The sequence below is a fragment of the Nyctibius grandis genome, chromosome 5 (assembly GCF_013368605.1).
Source record: "Nyctibius grandis isolate bNycGra1 chromosome 5, bNycGra1.pri, whole genome shotgun sequence".
Lineage (NCBI taxonomy): Eukaryota > Metazoa > Chordata > Aves > Nyctibiiformes > Nyctibiidae > Nyctibius > Nyctibius grandis.
This window is the reverse complement of record NC_090662.1, coordinates 90,381,508-90,400,769: the sequence shown is the minus strand read 5'-3', so window position 1 is coordinate 90,400,769 and position 19,262 is coordinate 90,381,508. Positions and strand designations below refer to the sequence as shown.

The following is a 19,262-nucleotide window of genomic DNA, read 5'->3' as shown; positions in this document are numbered from 1 at the left end:
AAAATTTCTTCATTGAAAGGTTCATCAGCCATTGGAACAGACTGCCCAGGGAAGTGGTGGAGTCACCATCCCTGGAGGTATTTAAAAGACATGTAAATGTGGTGCTTAGGACATAGTTTAGTGGTGGACTTGGCAGTGCTAGGTTAAGGGTTGGACTTGATGATAAACGTCCTTTCCAACCAAAATGGTTCTATGATTCTATTTGTTCAGCTGGTGCCTTCAGCAGCTACCAATGAATTCCATGATGGACCACTGTCTCCTCTCAACAGTGAGCTTTTGGGGACTTGCTTTTTGACGGTGGATCCGTGCGTCAGGTGTTTTTGCTGGGACAGGTCATACTTGTGCCATAGCTGTGCACCAGACTTCAGCCCACAGGTTGTCACATGCTGCTTTACAGAGATTACCCAAGGTATTAAAAGTATCTCAGGCAGTGGTTTCACTTGCCATCGTGTATTTTCTCCTGGCAGTCCAGTATGAGCCTAAGTTGGGCTCAGTCTCTGGGCTCAGGTGCCTACTTGAGAGGTGGAGGCCTGTGTCTGTGGTCGTGTCACTGTTTAAGGCTGGGCTAGCTATTAAACCGGTGGCAGACACTCTCTATTAAAGAGAAAAGGCAGAGAGACTTCAGGTTGGAAAGTTAAAACAGTTTTAATGAACTATAATAACGAAAAATAGTATAATAATAATAATGGAAATAATTAAATATATACAAAACCAAGATTGAGCTCTGCCGATGTTGGCTACGTCACCCCCGGCACTGCAGGGCAGGCTCCAGGAAGGCCCAGGCTGGGCCCAGCAATGGACGGGAACTGGATTCAAGGATGCACAGATTGGGATCGGGGGCAGAAGGAAAATGGACAGAGTCCTCTTCGGACACCTGCCATAGCAGAAAGAGAGCGAGACCCTCGTGATCCCCCCGCTTTATACAGAGAATGACGTGTATGGGATGGAATACCTCATTGGTCAATTTTGGGTCACCTGCCCTCTCCGCTCCTCCCTGGAGGTGCGACCCTCCTGCAGCTCTTCACTCGTAATCAGTGAGGAATTTAGCAGTGACCTTGGCTTCTCTAAGAACAAGTACAGCAAGAGCCTTTCTGCATAACATCCCTACTGGTGCCTCAGCGATAACTACAAACTTCGAGCGTTATCAGTCCTGGAAGCAGACACTGTCTGCAAAACATGCAGTTAGTTTCAGAAAGTGCAGTTACTTAGAAGAGACTTAGCTGAGAGTAAAAATCACTGAAAGGAAAATTGGTCTGTTTTAGGCCAAACCAGGACAGGTCGGTAAGGCAGGTCATGTATCTGAAGGTGGTAGCACTTTGGCATGAATTGCTTGCTTTGAATTCTCTTGGGATCAGGGAGAATTTTGGATACTTGTGACTTTTAATCCTTCTTTGTATCATGACCAGGAAAACCTTGATTTAGCCATAAATGTCATGTTTTCTGATTTCATAAAATCATAAGAACTAAGACGATACTTGACTGTGAACTTGGTGAAGCATGTAAGACAAAACCTCTCTGTCCTCCCAAGGGTGGTTCAGCACTGGCACAGGTTCCCAGGAAGGCTGGGGAGACTTTGTTCTCTGAGATGTTCGTGACAACATCATCTATCTTTGCAGTTAACTGTGAACAAGGGGTTTGAGTGGAGACCTCCAGTGATCTCCTCCCGTGTAAATCTTCCTGGACACTCTGTTGGGTTTCCCTTCCCATAGCCCCACAGGTGAGGGCAGGATCATCTGACTTGGCCAGTTCTGTAGACCAAGGAAAAGCTGTGGGTTCCCAAGCAAGAGAGTGTTTCAAAGCTTATCAGTGTCTCAGGTCTGCTGTACGCATGTTCCTGTGCTCACCTCCTTGGCCCTGGTTCACTCCTTTCCTTCTGGATCTGTCTGTCCATCTTCATCGTGTTCAGATGCTTGCCCTTTGCACACACGGCTCTCGTGTTGGCTTTGCTGTCAGTTGTGAATCTCTAGAAACAGAGAATCAAAAGGGCGTCCTTGGGTCACTGGCTGCAAAGTCCCTTTGGGCACCATGCCAGCTACTTTCTTTTGCAAACTTAGTGAATTCTGTCATAATAATAATGATTTTCTTTTGCCCCTGTTGTGCTCCAGGGACAGCTGTTTCAGAGCTTCAACAAATGGCCAGGAGTCTTATAATTTCCATCTTAAAATTGTTGGTGGCTTTCCTATACCAACCTACTCTGTTAGCTTAAATACTCCTGACTCCTTTGTGTCTGGTTTCTTGTGTTTTACAGACAGTAATCACATCACCTCAGCTTTTATTTTGTGAGGTTAAAAAAGTGAAGTCTTTATAGGTTTTGTTCACAACAGGGAGATTCTTTGTGTCCCTCAGCATTCCAGAAACTGCTTTCTGCACCTTGTCTAATCCACTTTGATCTTTCCTGATGTTGGGTAACTGAAGCGTTACATGGTCTACTAGAGGATGTCTGACAAAGTGCAATGTCCAGTGGCATTAATACTTCTTCTCATTGCTTGATAATCCCTTGCCTCATGCCTTTGAAATAGCAATGGTGCCCTGTGGTTAATAAGTCCCCCTCCTCCTCAGCGCTCCCTGCTGATGAGCAGAAGTTCTTACTGCAGATGTGCTTGTCACTTCTCCTCAGTGTATCACTCAGCACTTTGTACTGTTGAACTTGTTGAAAACATACCAATGACCCTACTAGGTTCATCTCATCCAGAGTCCACTGCTCCAGCAGCGGTCACTACCAAATTCCTAGGAAAGAGAGTGAGTTAAGGCAGGCTTATGTGCTGTTTTCCTCTGATACTCCTACAGCTTCCAACTGTTTTCAGCAGAGGGACTGCCATAGCTGGATGTGGTTTCTTGATAGTCCGTAAGCACCAGTTACTCTCACATGAAACTGTCCAGTCTCCCCTTGAGCCCATGCAAACTTGTAGCACCCATAGTGTCCTTTGATTGGAAATTCTGCAGCCACTCATTTCAAGAACAACTCTCTCTTTTTGTTTGTTTTAAACTTGTTTATTTGTAGTGTTATTTGATGGTCCTCAGTTCTTGTACTGGAAAAAGACAGTGAAAAATAATTTCCTACCCAAGCTCTACTTTTCATAGATGGTTTTACAGTCCTTGATCACATCCTCACCTAATAACCTTTTTTCTGGACAGAGATGTCTAACCCACTCAGTCATGCCTCTTCATTGCCCTTTCTAGCTCCTGTGGGAGGAGCAGAACTGCACACAGTTTTTGAGATGTGGGAAAGCCATGGGTTTGTGCAAGGGCATAGTGACGTTCTCTGTTTTGTTTTCAGTTTCTTTCTCAGGAATTTCTAGCCATATGGTTCACTTTCTTGGTGGCTGCGGAATGCCAAGGTGACATTTTCATAGATTTGCCTCTCGTATCCCAAGGGTGTCACTCTTGAATGGCACTGGTCAGCTCAGAGTCCGTAATTTTTTGTATGATGTGGAGATGGAGTTGTTTTTTCTCTGTGTGCATTGCTTTATGTTTATCTAGATTGAGGTTCATGTGTCATTTAATTGCCCAGTCACTCATCTTGGAAAATCCTTCTACAGTTCTCCTCAGGTAGTTCTCATCCTCATTATTACTCTCCTTAATTTACGCTTGTCAGCCACATTGGCCTTCCTTTGCCCTTTTTGTATATCCATCCTGGTTTTGCTTCTTTAGTGTTTTATTCTCTTAAGTTCTCTGTTAAATCGTGATCATCTGCGATACTGACAGTGTCTCCTAACTTAATGCCTTTGGGAGGTAGGACACTGATCCTTGTGAGGATCCAGCAGGCTTTCTTCCACCTAGCCTGATACTTTTAGCACTTCATTCAAATCCTTATGCAGAGTTTGATCCTTCTAGCTACTGAGCTTCTCTCTGGTTCTTCTCTACACTCTGACTAGTTTGCCTGGGACTGAGGGCTCTGAGCAGAGTCAAATTGTTGCCTGGGACTGCCTCTGCCAGATTCAGAATGATATGGGTCTTGGCAGAAAGGGGTGACCATGTTTGATGTTCACTGGTCTGTTACTGAAGGGAGGGATGGCTGGTATGGCCACCCTGACTTTGGATTCAGCTTCTGGTTTCCTATATTCTTATGTATGTCCTGCAGCTGCAGAGTTACCTGCAGTCTTCCCCAGTAAAGGATTGCAGAAGTCTGGAACTATCATGGGTGGACAGGTGATAACTTCCATGTACCGACAGTGAGGAGCTATGATATGTGGAGTCACGGTCACAAGTTGCAACAAGGAAATTACGACTGGTAATGGGTGTTTCAACACTGGAATGGGTGTCCAAGGTCAGCTGGGGGCTTTGCACCTGGAGATGTTCAGGACTTGCCTGGACAAGGCCCAAACAACCCCATCTAGATTTGGGGTCAGCCCAGCTGTGAGCAGGAGTTTGGAGCAGAGACCTGCAGGTGTCCCTTCCAGTCGACATCTTCCTTTGAGTCTCCAGGCAACTGGCCTGTGATCTGTTTGAGTAATTTACTTTGCGTTTCTTAGGAAAGGGACACCTATTTATAAAAAGAGGTGTCTATTACAATAGACCCTTAACCCCTAACAGCTCCACAGGTAAGGTGTGCTCACGCATTGCAAATGTAGAAGATGCTGCACTTCTTAAAATAGTGAGTATGGAGAGTGTGATGTGTCCTTCCTCTGCATCACGCGTCTGTAGGCCTCCATCCCACTCACAGAGGGAAGAACCCAGTGCGTTGCATTTTGCGATTCTCCACTGGGCTCTGACAGCCTGTATCTCCCAAGAGATCCAGGGCCCCTCCCCTGGGAAAGCTCAATGATCCTTCTGAGATTTTTAAGTAAATCTGTTACATACTTACAGTCATTTTAGTGTGCCCTCAGGAATCGTTTTACGATTAATGTAACCTTCTTTAGTACATCTAACCTTCATTTAGTGAATCAAACTTTATTTTCAGTTGCTTCTGCAAAAACTAATTTCTTCTACGCTGTAAATTAAGCTATTGTTAAACGCATGAATGTTTTTATTATTTATTGCCTCGTTTTAGCTCTAATTGTTTTTATTTCACTTTGCTCATCAGAAAATATTTTTTTTTCTCAGATACGTTTTTCATTGAATGGAGGTTCCAGGATTACAGCTTTCATACTCAAAATAACATTCTTACTCTTCATGGTTGTGCAGAATTAAGAAAACAAAACATCAATAAAATGTAAACTGGCTTTATCTCCTAAGACTGCCAGCACTCTGCAAGTTTATTTTTAATACTCTTATTTGGCACCCTTTCCTGAAATGTGAGCATTTTAATTTTTATTTATTATTTCACTGGGGAGAAGGAGCACCTAGGTGGCATGACAAGTGAATTTGTCAACAAGTACTGTTGACAGATAAGTCAACAGTTACATACAAGAAAAGGATTAAAGCTGGTTGCTCAGGTTGAGCCCCTGTTTTGCATGGAAAGTAGTGTTTTAGGCACAGAATCATAGAATCACAGAATGATTTGGTTGGAAGAGACCTTCAAAGATCATCCAGCCCCTCTGCCATGAGCAGGGACATCTTTCACTAGATCAGGTTGCTCAAAGCCACATCCAACATGACCTTGAACACTTCCAGTGATGGGGCATCCACAACTTCTCTGGGCAACCTGCTCTAGTGTCTCACCACCCTCATCGTAAAGGTTTTATTCCTTATGTCTAATCTAAACCTCCCCTCTTTCAGTTTGAAACAGTTGCCTCTTGTCCTGTCACAACAGGCCCTGGTAAAAAGTGTCTCTCCATCTTTCTTGTAAGCCACCTTCATATACTGAAAGGCCACAATAAGGTCTCCCTGGAGCCTTCTATTCTCCAGGCTGAAAAAGCCCAACTCTCTCAGCTTTTCTTCATAGGAGAGGTGTTCCAGCCCTCTGATCATTTTTGTGGCCCTCCTCTGGACCGGCTTCAGCAGGTCCGTGCCTCTCTTCTACCGGGGAACCCAGAGCTGGATGCAGCACTCCAGGTTGGATTTCACAAGAGCGGAGCAGAGGGGCAAAATCATCTCCCTCAACCTGCTGGCCATACTTCCTTCTGTGCAGCCCAGGATATTTTTGGCTTTCTGGGCTGCAAGCACACATTGCTGTTTCATGTCCAGTTTTTCATCCGCCAGTATCCCCAGTCCTTCTCCACAAGGCTGCTCTCAGGCCATTCATCCCTGAGCCTGTACTCATCCTGGGGATTGCCCTGACCTAGGTGCAGGACCTTGCACTTGGCCTTGTTCACTTTAAAGTTCACTTTAAAGTTCACTTTATGGGGTTCACATTGGGCCACTCCTCAAGCCTTTCAAGGTCCCGCTGGATGGCGTCCCTTCCCTCCAGCGTATCAACTGTGCCACTCAGCTTGGTGCCATCTGCAGGCTTGCTGAGGGTGCACTTAATCCCACTGTCTATGTTGTTGATGAAGATATTAAATAATTTTGGTCCCAATATGGATGACTGAGGGACACCACTCATTGCTGGTTTCCACTTGGACGTTGAGCTGTTGACTGTAACTCTTTGGACTGGGCCATCCATCCAATTCCTTATCCATCAAACCCATATCTCTCCAATTTAGTGGCAAGAATGTTGTGGGGGACGATATCAAAGGCCTTAGAGAAGTCCAGGTAGATGACATCTGTAGCTCTTCCCTTGTCCACCGATGTGGTCACTCCATTGTAGAAGTCAACTAGATTAATCAGGCACAATTTGCCCTTGGTGGAGCCATGATGGCTGTCTCTGATCACCTCCTTGTCTTCCATATGTTTTGATATGTTTTCCAGGAGGATCTGTTCTATGATCATACCAGGCACTGAGGTGAGGCTGACTGGTCAGTAATTTGCAGGGTCCTCCTTACTACCCTTTTTAGAAATGGGTGCAGTGTTCCCTTTTCTCCAGGTGCTGGGGTCTTCACCTGACTGCCATGACTTTTCAAATATCGTGGAGAGTGGTTTGGCAACTACGTCAGCCAATTCCCTCAGGACCCTGGGATGCATCTCACTGGGTCCTGTGGACTTGTGTATGTTCAGGTTCCTTAGGTGGTCTCGAACCTGATCTTCTCTTACGATGGGATCGTGAACCTGGTCTTTTCTTACATACCTAGGTAGATCCAAATCAAGAGAATTCACTCAGCTTGTATATTAAAGCGTGTATAATTTGTCCTTCAGTACAGAATGAAGTTTCTGAAAGCACACATTTACATTTATTGATTAAATTTATTTTAAAACATTTCATAGTGACACATTTTATGTGATATTTTGATGACAGAAGGATGCAATGTAATTCTAGTACATGGCCAATAAAAATCAATTTATTTATAGAAAATTACAAAAATTTACAACTATCACTGGTTTTATACTGACCTGTTTTTATACTGAATTTATATTTTGATTTGTGAGCAGTAATAGCAGTTTTCACTTGTGTTGCAGGCATTTTTGTCTAAGTTTGCCGTGTAACGCAGTGCTGCCAAGCCTCCCTAGCAGGGCGGGTCTCAGCCCTTCCTGGCCCTGTCTGACGGCTGCGGGTGGTCGGATGCTCCTGTCACACGTGCAGTGTTGGGGGGCTGCGGAGGACAGGGAGGTGTGTGCTCTGGTTGTGGGGTGCTTTTGTGTGCAGTGGCGCAGGAGTGGCCGGTGGGAGCCGGGCGAGCAGGAGGAGAAAGCTTTAGCTAATGCTCACTGCCTTCAGCCTGGGCTCGCAAGTATTTCAGTCCCCTGAGATCCTCCAGCTTCACGTTAGTATTGCAGGAAGAATGTAGTTAAACTTCATCCACTGTGTAGGCAAGAGTTTTATCTATCTGGAGTATGATTATTTGACCAGTTCTACAGTCTTATTCCTTGATTAATCCACCTTCCAGCCTGAGTTCACAGCCCCTGCATCCACCCAGTGCTGTAATTACTTTGTAGGAGACAGAAAAACGTCTGTGTTTCAGAACTACCTTTCATTTGGTGTCACATAAATATATTTCTTCTTCACAAAATTTACTGACTAAAAAAAAATTTGCAAGTCGTGGGATTAGTCGTGCCCAAGATAATATTAGCCGCAAGCGTTTGCCCACTCCCATCTTGATATTGAACCATTTTGGCATCCTAATCCCTTTGCTCACACAATCATTTTCACTTTTACAGCCATGTCATGCTCAATCAAAAGACTGGCAGTAAGACTGTGACGTGCAGCCTGAACCCTGACCTCTTCGTTTATTGCTATCTAACACTGAACACGTCGCCCTTTCCCTTCCTCCCCTCCCTTTCTCCACCGTGCCCTGTAGGAAGATGCCAGGGTTCAAGCGTGAAGTCAGGCAATTAGCCATTGGGAAATGTTGTACTGCAGCTGGTCTGATGGCAGTATTTTGGAGGAAACTGTGTTTTCAAGATACTACACAGTTGTTAAACCTGATTACGTTTCTGGGAATTTCCCTCTCATTTTATAAAATGAGGGAAATGGAGACAGGAATTAAAAATACCCGGGACCGTCATTCACTGGGCAGTGTGTGTGTGTAAATATATATATATGTATATATATGTATATATATGTATGTATATGCCACCTTCTGACTTCCCACCCACGGTGCGTGTCCCCTGGCTATACTGCTCTAGTGGGCACTCCCTTCTGAGTGATCTTTACCTGTCAAGAGGGATCCGTTGGTTATTATCCCATCTTACTGTCAGGACACTTTCCACCATCTGCAATGTGTTAGAAAGCAGCTGTGTTCGTTTCACCACCCTAATTCCTCCCTCCAGTGCTAACCCATCCCTTTGCAGAAGAGGGAAGGAGAAATACCAGGATGGGAACACAGAGCTAATGAATTGCAGAGAAGCAGACTCAGTTTAATTCTCACATCTTCTGATTTCTGAGTCCCTGCCTTTGCAAGCCAAATGCCTTTGATTCCACATAGTATTTGAATGTAGTTCTTACATGTAAAAAAATATCCTGAGGAATAGTTACTGTGCATTTTCAACAGTTCTCAACTGAAGAAAACACGAGGTTTGAACTTCAGAACATCGTATTTAGACTAAAGGAGGAACTGACTCCTCGCTCCAAACTTATTTTCCGAGGACTGGCATCTAGTGGAAGATAACGCTGGCTACGTCTATAGTAACAACACTGGTCCACAGCACTGGCTGTTCATTACCATGGCGTTCCTTTGTACGATCTTTGGCCTGGGCCAACGAGTGCTCTCCCAGGTGATGCCTGAGCATGGTTTAGGAGTTTATGTAGGACCATGCAGATTCCCAGTGGCCAGGTTAGATGTGTCCGTCCCCTTTGGGAGGGTAGGAGAATTTTGCCATCTCGTTGCAAGCTGTATAATGCCAGTCACCCCCAGGAGCAGAGAACAGGCGCTGTCCCATCTTGCTTAAAAGTACAGGTGCTGTCAGTTTGCCCCTTCTTGCAGCATTTGTGGTCCTGATGGATCGCAGAGATTTTTATTCATTTCTTCTTTGAGACTGAATGATCCGGCCATGCACCTTGACATCTTTGCACTCAGTGCCTCCAAATGGTATATGGTCTACCTGGCAATGCTTAGGCAGAGCCTCAGTGGAGAGAGGAGGCTACATCAGTGCTATTCCCCTCCACCCCCAAATCATCACTGGCTAGCTCAGGGTGGGCTCCCGTGTCACGTACCATCGTCACGTTCTGCCTGCTGCACCTCCTCTCCTGCTTGGACCAGGTCTGAATCTGCCTGAGATTACCGGGGTGTTACAGTCAGAGAAGATCAGGAGTAGCAGATAATAAAACCAAGTAGATGTGGGTTTTTTTCCTCAAGAGAGGAGTAATACAAAAGAAAGGGAAGAGACTGTGGTAACTATTGACAACTATGTACCAGCAGCTAATCTCAGTGAGGACCGGATCAGGCCTTAAATGTCTGCTAGCTAAAGAAACATCAAGAGTAATGGTGGTGTTAGCTCTTTTTCTTAAGTGGCATGAATACTGGGAGCCTTCAGCTCTCCCTCTCCTGTGGCTGGCCCCAGGGAGGACTAGCTGGACCTCAGCTGGCATTTAACCTTCTCAAGAAGACTGGAGCCCCGGACTTGTGCTGCTCATCCTGGAGCCTGCACTGCCGTTGAGCACCAGCCAAAGTAACAAAACCCTTCAGCCCTCGGTGGTTTTGGGGGCACCTCCCAGACTTCCTTGTCTCACTGAAAATCACCTCCCCACTGTTGGGACACGTGTTGGGTGTACCTGTGTGTGCAGCCCCAGGCATGTGCAAGTCTTTGGGGCTTTGGGGCTCATGACTCATTTACAGTCCCGGCCAAGCCCCCAAACACTATCCCAGACAAATTGGTGCTGTTCCCATTTCCTCTGCTTCTGTTGCCATCTAGGAAAGTGTATTTTCTCAGACTCTAAGTCTAATGTGTAAACACTATCCTGAGCCAAGGACAAACGTTCACCCAACTTCCTAAGAGAGACCAAGGGTGTATACTTAAGTAGGTAAAACTTGAGTGTGTCCCATTAGAGATGGATTTGATTCCAGTTTTGTTACCTGTGAAGAGCTGCTCCACACTACAGCCTGGGAAGGAGAGAGTTTATCTGTGTCCTTCAATAGAAGAGGAACTGGAGCCCGTGATCTCCCAGCTGCCTGTACAGGAGAGTCCACCTTTGGCAAGGAGAATTACTTGAAGTTGGGGAAGAAGAGGAGGAGCGGGATCCATTTTGGATCTCACGTGGGGATGCCTGTTGAGTGTGCGTTGCTCGCAGGAGACTGCACCAGGGCTTACAGGAGAATATGGAGGAGTTTGGGCAGTAAGCCAAACCAAGCTGGGTTGTATGAAACGCAAACAGAAAATAGCAATTCGCAATGCCTCATAACTCAATCAAACCTGTAAAGGGCTTCGCAGGGCCAGGAAAAGGTTATCCCTTCGGCGGCTGCCCTGCCAAATGTCTCATTTCCTTTCCAAAACCACAGAGCCCTACGAACTCTTCAGAGACATTTGTAGGGATCTTCGGTGATGGGAAGGGTTAGGTATAGCTTTGTTAATTGTCAAGGCTCACATTGCAAGCTTTTATTTCACAGACATTAAAATCAGAAGGCAGTGTTGTGATTCTCTCATCTGGCCTCTGATATAGCAGTTGCTGTACTGAGCCTAATAACGTGTGTCTCAATTCTGTGAGGTCTTTTATAAAAGTCTTCACTCTCTAAGTGATAGAAACTTCTGCCCGCTTGGTTAATTACGTCTACTGAAACATACCTATTTGTTTCTGGCTTTGTTTGGTACTGCATATTCAGCGGTAGATGTAAGTACTGAGCTGGTATTTCTTTTAAAAGGGGAAGTTTCGGTATGTGGTTGACTGTGTATTATTTCTCTGACTTAGTTCCCTGGAAAGAAGACCACAATTGTCATTACGGGGTTACTGGAAAGCTGAAGTGAGACCTGTGCACTGCGTTGTGATGTTCGGTTCTTTGGTGTGGGAGGTGTGGGTGGCATCCCTGTTGAGTGTAAAGAGCAGTGACATACTGGTAATGTGCCGTTGCTACTTCTGTGCATTCAGAGCTGAGCTAATACGTGAAGGTTGCCAGCATGGCTTGTGTTGAAGTTGAGTTAAATTAGGATCACCTTATTTACAGTGTTTGTTTCATGTAAGAAATGTTAATTCTAGGTGCTTATCTAGAATAGCGTCAGTGTAACTGGCTGAATTAGCAACCAAAGGCCAAAGTATGACAGAAATGCAAGGCTGTAAAACATGTCAGCTGGTAGGGATTAGGAGAATGCTCTGCCTCCATTAGGTCAGTTATAAACCATCGTGAGCTATTTTTCTATTAAAGAAGAGGTCTCAGTTAATGAATTGTTGTGTGTGGGAATTAATGCTGGATGAGTCCCCTGTGGCTTTCATGATGAGGGTCAAATAAAATATTAATGAAATTAAAACAAACAATCCCCTGCTCTTCCCAAGTACCTTCCAGATGGGTTTCTCTAAGCATTGGTCAGGGAAGATGTGGAGCCCCACGAGAGGCAGGCCGGTGTCATTACTCCCTTTTCACAGGTAGGGAGATGGAGGTGGTGGAAAGCAGCGACCCCAGGGCCAGCAGCAGGGCTGCACAGGAGATCCAGGAGTTCTCCTGTCTGGTGACTTTGCTCCAATCCCTGGTTTCAGCTCTCTTCTCAGAGAAATGAAAGTGCATCCAGACTGCTCCTGCACTGGCCCGCTGGAAGCTGATTTTTCCAGGTCTGGGATGGCCTTTAGGAGTCACGAATCTCAAGTTGTCTTATTCACAGAACTTCCCCACGCTTCCAGATCAGAGAATATAACCCAGGAGATGTTTCTCTTTTCTCCTGATGCCTCCTCATTGACAGGACACATTTCCTTGTCTTGCAGATTGTCCATTCCAGAGGCCAAGTATAGGAGCTCGAATGACAGGCTGGGGAAGGGCAGCCTGTCTTTGGTTACATGTGTGCAGTGCAGTGCAAAAGGTCTTGAGCTGGACTGAGCCAAGTAAACTAGCTTCAGGAGCACCATCCTTGAATCACTTCTGTTGAGTTCCCAGGCTAGCACAATCATGATGCTTTCATACTGTCAACTAGGAACTGTGTAGCATAACAGGGTGTCAAATATCTACAGTGCTTTTGGACATAGCACAAAGAGGAACTTATGAAGTCAGGAAAATTGTCATTAGGAACATTTTAGAGCACTTTCCCATTTTTGCCCCTCTCTCTCTGAAGATCAAATAAACAAGGAAGTGGAAATACTAAGATTATTTCAGAGGACAATCAACATACTGATAACCATTCCTCCCTGCTTCCTCCAAAAAGTTATTGTTGGGTCCTGACTGCCTCACATTGTGTGGGTATCGCTCCTAGAAATTGGAAATCAGAGGTGACAGTGACCAAATCTTTTCCCCTTCTGATGGGGAAGTTTATTGCATTCTTGGTAAAATCCTTCCGTCTGTAAATAATAATTGAGGAAACAGTAATAATTTTGTCACATTTCTATAGCAAACCACAAAAGGATGTCCCGCAGTGCACTCACTCTTTCTCCCCTCTCATCTGCTTGTGTGCCTTTCAGGATTCACCGGAGTCTTGTTGCATTGCTGGTGTAAGCGCCCCTGGCAGAAGAACTGCTCTTGCCTATCTCCATCTCCCCGGGAACAGCCGGAGGGGGGTGCGGTGTGATAAAAATTTATGTTTTCTTCAAACCGGGCCAAGGAGAATGGGGGTCCCACACCCAAAAGAATGAAGACACGACAGAACAAGGACTCAGTACGTGAGATGGGAGGTGGGGGTGGGACACCAGAGCCAAGCTGGAGCTGTGGGTTGGGACTGAGCAAAGCTCATGGATATGAGTTTAGTGTAGTGGAGTGCCAGGGCCAGGGGTTGAGGGGCTTTGGGAGGCTGGAGACAGGGCAGGAGCAGAGGGAGATGCAGAGAAGGACTGATCCAGTGATCCCTCTCTTAGATGTCAATGCGGAGTGGACGGAAGAAAGAGACTCCAGGGCCCCGAGAGGAGCTCAGGTCACGGGGTCGAGCTTCCCCCGGGGGCGTCAGCACCTCCAGCAGTGATGGCAAGGCTGAGAAATCTCGACAAGCAACAAAGGTAGTATAAGCTAGTACGCGAGTGTGGGGTGCCTGAGGACTGCCCAGACTGGGTAGGATCCGTTTGGGGATCCAGGGACGCAGACCAGAAGGGATCCACCAAGGAACCCATGCTGGGTTAGCTCTCTGGAATGGGTGGGATCCCTCTTGCCTCTCATCTTCAGCATCCTGCACTTCCCACTATCTCCCAAGAGCCGGTCTTCAGTCTCACCAACCCTTTTTAGTGCTAATTTTTGCCTGGCTCAGTGTTGCTCTGCTAAGGTCTTCAAGACACGCGCCATGGTGGCTGTATCTCACCTGCTGCAGTCTGTGACGGCCTGGCAGGGTGGGAAGTTTGCCTGTGACCCTCCCACCTCCCTGTTCTCCATCTCTCCCTTGCAGAAAGGCCGGGTGGAGGAATCCTGCACCCCCAAGGGCAGCAAGCAGGGCCGAACAGAAGAGATCTCAGAGAGTGAAGGGGAGGACACCAACGCTCCCAAAAAAACCAAAACCGAGGTGAGTTCTTCCTGCTGTGATTGCTGGCACATCCCGGGTCCAGGGCAAAGGAGTCTCCTGTTCCCTACCTGTGCTGCTCATGCCTGCCCAGCTTGAGGTTCCTGCTGCTTGGGAGCCCTGGCACCTCGGGTTTCGCACTGCAGCTCTTCCAGCCTAAATGGCATCTGCCCGGCTACAAAAATGCCACCAGGAGTGGCGACTGAGCAGATGGAGGCTCTCATGCCTCTTTTGACTTGTCTGCAGGGGACTGCTGCACTCTCGGAGCTGGGCACGTGCCCTGCCTTTCCCGGCTCAGTGGCAAGAGCCTGGCTCCGTGCACAGCTGCTGGTCGGGTTAGACTCAGCCTTTTTTGCTCTCCCAGAGCAGTGTGAAATGAAGGTGCTTAAGTCGTGGTGGGTTCCAGATGATGGTTGTGCAAAACCTGCTCACGCACACGCTCTGCATAGTTGTGGCAGGGCTTTTCCGAAATGCTGACAGCACCGGGCTGGATTGGTGGTTGGATGGTTGGAGGAAGACTCGGCCCTTGCGCTTCTCAGTTCCCCATCAGCCTGTTCAGGGAACGGGCCTTAAAGGCCTGCAAACACGGGGATATTTGCTCCCCTTACGAGGTCATTGTAATTAAACCACTGTGGTTACGCTGATGTGATTTCTTCACATGGACACTTCTTTCAGCACAACAGTGATCTTTTTTCAGTTTAGCCTCTCTTGTAAGCCCTGAGGCTCAAGAGTGGCACTTGTTAATTGTCCATGCTAACTGCTGAATAACCGATGCTTCGTTGCCTGGGGCGAGAGGTGGTGGGGAGGAGCAGGGACTGGGAAGCGCAGGGGGGACTCGGGGTGGGGGTAAGGAGTGGGGCAGTGAGAGGCACCAGAGGGGAGCGGATATCGTTGCTCAGGGAGAGCTCTGCAGGGACAAGAAGAGCGATTCTGGGTCTGGGGGCTGTGCTGGGCACACTGTGGTGCATGCTGCTCCGTGCCACCTGATGGTACCATACCCTGGCCAGCGGCCCATCCCCAGTGGTGGTGGTGCTAGGATCTTTTGTACCTATTCACTTTCAGCCTCGTCTGTAACAGTTCCCTGCCCTTCCTTGCTGCCTCTCTACACAAGGTACCCATCGTTGCCTCCTTCCCAGGTGTGGGATGCTCATGAAGGACCTGAGAGCACTGGAGGAGGGGGCAGGAGGGCTGGTATTATTTATACCTTGCCAGACAATGTCTCCTTCCCTCTGTGGGGTTTTCTAGTGTTGGGACTGGCAAAGAAAGGTCAGAAAGCAAGTTCTCTGGGAACTTGAAAAGTACCGTGCGTGGTCTGGGAGGCCGCATAATGCCTTTCTCCCTCTTCTTCCTACTTCAGGAGTTGCCCTGTCCTCCGTCCCCATCCGATGTTGACAGCCTTGATGGCCACAGCTTCAACGATGAGATGAGCAGTGACCCACGGGACATTGACCAGGATAACAGGAGCACCTCGCCCAGCGTCTACAGCCCTGGCAGCGTGGAGAATGACTCCGACTCCTCCTCCGTGCTGTCCCAGGGGCCGTCTCACTCCTACCACCACCCTCCGCTCTTCCCCCAGAGCCCGCCGGTAGCTCCCCCTCCCGACAGCCTGGCCCGTCCACCTGAGCCCAGCTTTGGGCTCCCGGGCGAGGTGCACCCCCAGGGACCCCCCGCAGGGAGCTACCACTCCCAGCTGGAGGGCCAGGCCTCCCGCATTTTCCAGGCTCAAGCCCCGCAGACACCTGCCTCCTCCTCCTCCTCTGCTGTTACTGCCCCTCCCGCTCCCCCTTCCTCCTCCTCCTCCTCCTCTTCCTCCTCCTCCGCTGCCCATGCTCCTCTTTACCCTACGGCCAATGTGGTCCAGGTCGGGGCCAAAATTGCCGGTGGAGTGGGCGGGCTCGCAGCACCAGGGGGTCGCGAGCAGACCCTCAGCGCCAAGCACAATCCGCCACCCACCACCCCCATCTCGCTGGCGTCGGTGGTCGGGGGGCTCCCCCCTCAAAAGACGCCCCCAGCCAACGCTCCGGCCGCTCCCCCGGCTTCAGCCCCTTCCTTCCCCCACGTCTCTGCCAATCTGCCTCCCCCCCCAGCCCTGCGCCCGCTCAACAACGCGGTGGCCGCCTCCAGCTCCCCGGGGATGGTGGGGCAGGCCCTGAGCGGCCACCTTCCCTCACCCCACGGCATGGGGCAGGACAAGGCAGCGGCCCTGGCCCCCTCCCGCTACCCCTACGCCCCGCCACCGCTGCCGCCCTCCAGCTCCTCGGGGCAGTACCCCCAGCCCTCCCCGGCGCAGCCCCTGCCCACATACAGTGCCTCCTACGGCCACTCCTTCCCCCCGCCCAGCGGCCTCTCGGTGTCCAGCCAGCCCCCCAAGTACACCCAGCCCTCCCTGCCCTCCCAGCCCGTATGGAGCCAGGGGCCGCCCCCCTACAGCCGCCCCATGGGAAATGCGGGTTCCCACCCTGCCCCCCCCTTCCCCGGCCAGCCCCCCCATCACCAGCAGCCACCCCAGCAGCACCACCACGGCCACGGGAGCGGTGGGGGGGTCTCTCCGGCAGCCGCAGCTCCCCCTCAGCCCTCCGGGGGTTACCCCCACGGCCTGGAGTCAAGCAGCCATCACCCTTCCCATGCCACGTATGGGCTGCGCCTCTACCCTCCCCACAGCCAGGCCGCTTACAGCCAGGCTCCTTCAGCTGCTGCCACAGCCCCTTCTTCTTCTTCCTCCTCCTCCTCGTCCTCCTCCTCCTCCTCTTCTTCCTCCGCCGCCTCTTCCCAGGGAAGCTACGCTGGCATGTGCGCTCACCCCCCGGGACAGAGTCCTGCCACCTACACCTTCCCGCCTCCGCCACCCCCCTCCCCTGCCCATGGGGCTGGCCCTCCTGTCACCTCCGCTGCCACCACCCTCTCCACCGTCATTGCCACCATGGCCTCCCCCTCCGCCGCCCCCTACAAGACCGTCTCACCCCCGGTACCCGCCTCGGCCGTGGCCCCCTACGGGAAGCGGGCAGCCTCCCCTGTCCCCACCTTCCAGCCCCCGGCCCCCTACAAGCCGGGCTCACCCCCCACTTCCTCAGCCACCCCTTTCCGGGCCGCCACCCCTCCTGGCTACCGAGTGGCCTCTTCCCCCGTGGCAGGGGGCTACAAAGCCCCCTCACCCGCCCCCTCTGCCCCGCCGCCCCTGCCGGGGAGCATGGCTGCCCCGGCCCCCCCACCACCCCCTCTACCCCTCAGTGCCACGCAGATCAAGCAGGAGCCGTCGGAGGAGTACGAGCCTCCCGAGAGCCCCGTGCCACCCGCTCGCAGCCCCTCGCCGCCCCCCAAGGTGGTGGACGTGCCAAGCCACGCCAGCCAGTCAGCCAGGTGAGGGGTGGCAGTGGGGGAGGGCCTGGCGGTGTCCCCAGGCTGGGGAGGGTCGCGTGGGGCAGGGAAGGGGAGGTCGTCGTGAGTGTGGGGTGCGACTGCGCCCCGTTGCCTTTTCTGTGATGCTCTTCCCTCTCCCACAGCACCAGGCTCGGCTTTGCCTGTCCCTGTCCCCATCCCTGTCCCTATCTCCGTCCCCATCACCGCCCTCTGGCCCCCCCCAGCACTGACGCGCTTTGCCTCTCTCCCCCAGATTCAACAAACACCTGGACCGCGGCTTCAACTCCTGCTCCCGCACAGACCTGTACTTCGTGCCCCTCGACGGCTCCAAGCTGGCCAAGAAAAGGGCAGACTTGGTGGAGAAAGTGCGGCGGGAGGCTGAGCAGAAGGCGCGGGAAGAGAAGGAGCGGGAACGGGAGCGGGAGCGGGAGAAGGAGCGGGAGCGGGAGAAGGAGCGGGAGCTGGAGAGGAGTGTGGTAGGTTTGGGGGTCCTGCTGCTGCTGCGCAGCCGAGGGGGATGCTTGAGGACCCCGTCGGCCGCTCCCTGCTGGGACCCTGACGCTAGTCTCTCTGCTTTCTTGCAGAAGATGGCCCAGGAGGGCCGGCCGGTTGAGTGCTCGTCCCTCGGGCCGGTTCCCCACCGCCCTTCCTTTGAGCAGGGCAGTGCTGTAGCGACTGTTCCCCCGTACCTGGGCCCTGACACCCCGGCTCTGCGCACCCTCAGTGAATATGCCCGGCCCCATGTCATGTCCCCCAGCAACCGCAATCACCCTTTCTACGTTCCGCTGGGTGCGGTTGACCCAGGCTTGCTGGGGTACAACGTGCCGGCCATCTACAGCAGTGACCCGGCGACGCGGGAGCGAGAGCTGAGGGAGCGGGAAGCCCGCGAACGAGACCTGAGGGACCGGGACCTGCGTGAACGTCTCAAGCCCGGCTTTGAAGTCAAGCCAGCCGAGTTGGAGCAGCTCCACGCCGTGCCAGCTGCTGCCATGGATCCGTTCCCACGCCACGGCGGGCTGAGTCTGCAGACAGCCCCCGGCCTTCATCCCGCTTTTCCCTTCCACCCAGGGCTGGGCCACTTGGAGCGGGAGAGGCTGGCGCTGGCAGCCGGCCCGACCCTTCGTCCCGACATGTCCTATGCCGAGCGCTTGGCGGCTGAGCGCCAGCACGCCGAGCGGGTGGCTGCTCTCAGCAATGACCCTCTGGCCCGGCTGCAGATGCTCAATGTGACACCTCACCATCATCAGCATTCCCACATCCACTCCCACCTCCATCTCCACCAGCAGGATGCCATACATGCAGGTAAGGACCCCATGGTGGTGGTGCCCCACACAAAGCCCTGCTCTTCCTCCTACCGTGCCTGCCGTCCTTGCGCTCCCTCCCTCTGGCCCTGGGGGAACCCAAGAGCTGCCCAGACTAGACTTTGAGGCCCTAGATCCACCTCTTCAGCCAGAAGAGGTCAACATCATGGTCATTCAGCCTCGCCCTCGCTCCCATCCCACTGAAGACATTGACATCTGTTGCAAGTATTGGAGGCGTCTGTGAGGTTGCTGCTTAGTGGTGAGCAGAGCTGTTTGCACCGTGTCCTTCAGTTCTGGATCTCTGGGGACGCAGTATGAGCACTGGGGTCCCACTGGCTACCACGGTGGTGGGGCTGTGGACTTCATCCCTCACACTGCGGTCTGCAGAGGGAGTGGGAGCCCTGCTAACAACAGTTTCAACAGTATCCTTAGGACTAATGAAATGTTGGTTCTCTAGTTTGCTCCTGTGATTCTTGCTGCAGGTGGTGGGGTGGGGTGGGATGGGAGAGGCGATGGGCTAATTGTAAGGAAGTGGAGGCTGCTGTTCTTCAGAGTTGAGTGGTGATCCCTCCCATTTCCACAACCTACAGGAAAACAAAGTAAAAAGAAGTTTAGGGATGAAAATTGGAGGGAAGCAAA

General features: G+C 50.9%; 1 protein-coding gene across 2 annotated transcripts in view; it reads left to right on the top strand.

The window, feature by feature from the left end:
* Nucleotides 1-19,262, top strand: part of ATN1 (atrophin 1) — a 28,891-nt gene that overhangs the window by 6,539 nt on the left and 3,090 nt on the right. For both annotated transcript variants that reach the window (XM_068401935.1, XM_068401934.1), the window contains exons 2-7: nt 12,947-13,140; nt 13,337-13,474; nt 13,855-13,968; nt 15,323-17,322; nt 17,576-17,798; nt 17,907-18,624. In XM_068401935.1, the coding sequence (XP_068258036.1) occupies nt 13,063-13,140; nt 13,337-13,474; nt 13,855-13,968; nt 15,323-17,322; nt 17,576-17,798; nt 17,907-18,624 (3,271 nt within the window). In that variant the 5' untranslated portion in view covers nt 12,947-13,062. The remainder of the gene's footprint in view (nt 1-12,946; nt 13,141-13,336; nt 13,475-13,854; nt 13,969-15,322; nt 17,323-17,575; nt 17,799-17,906; nt 18,625-19,262) is intronic.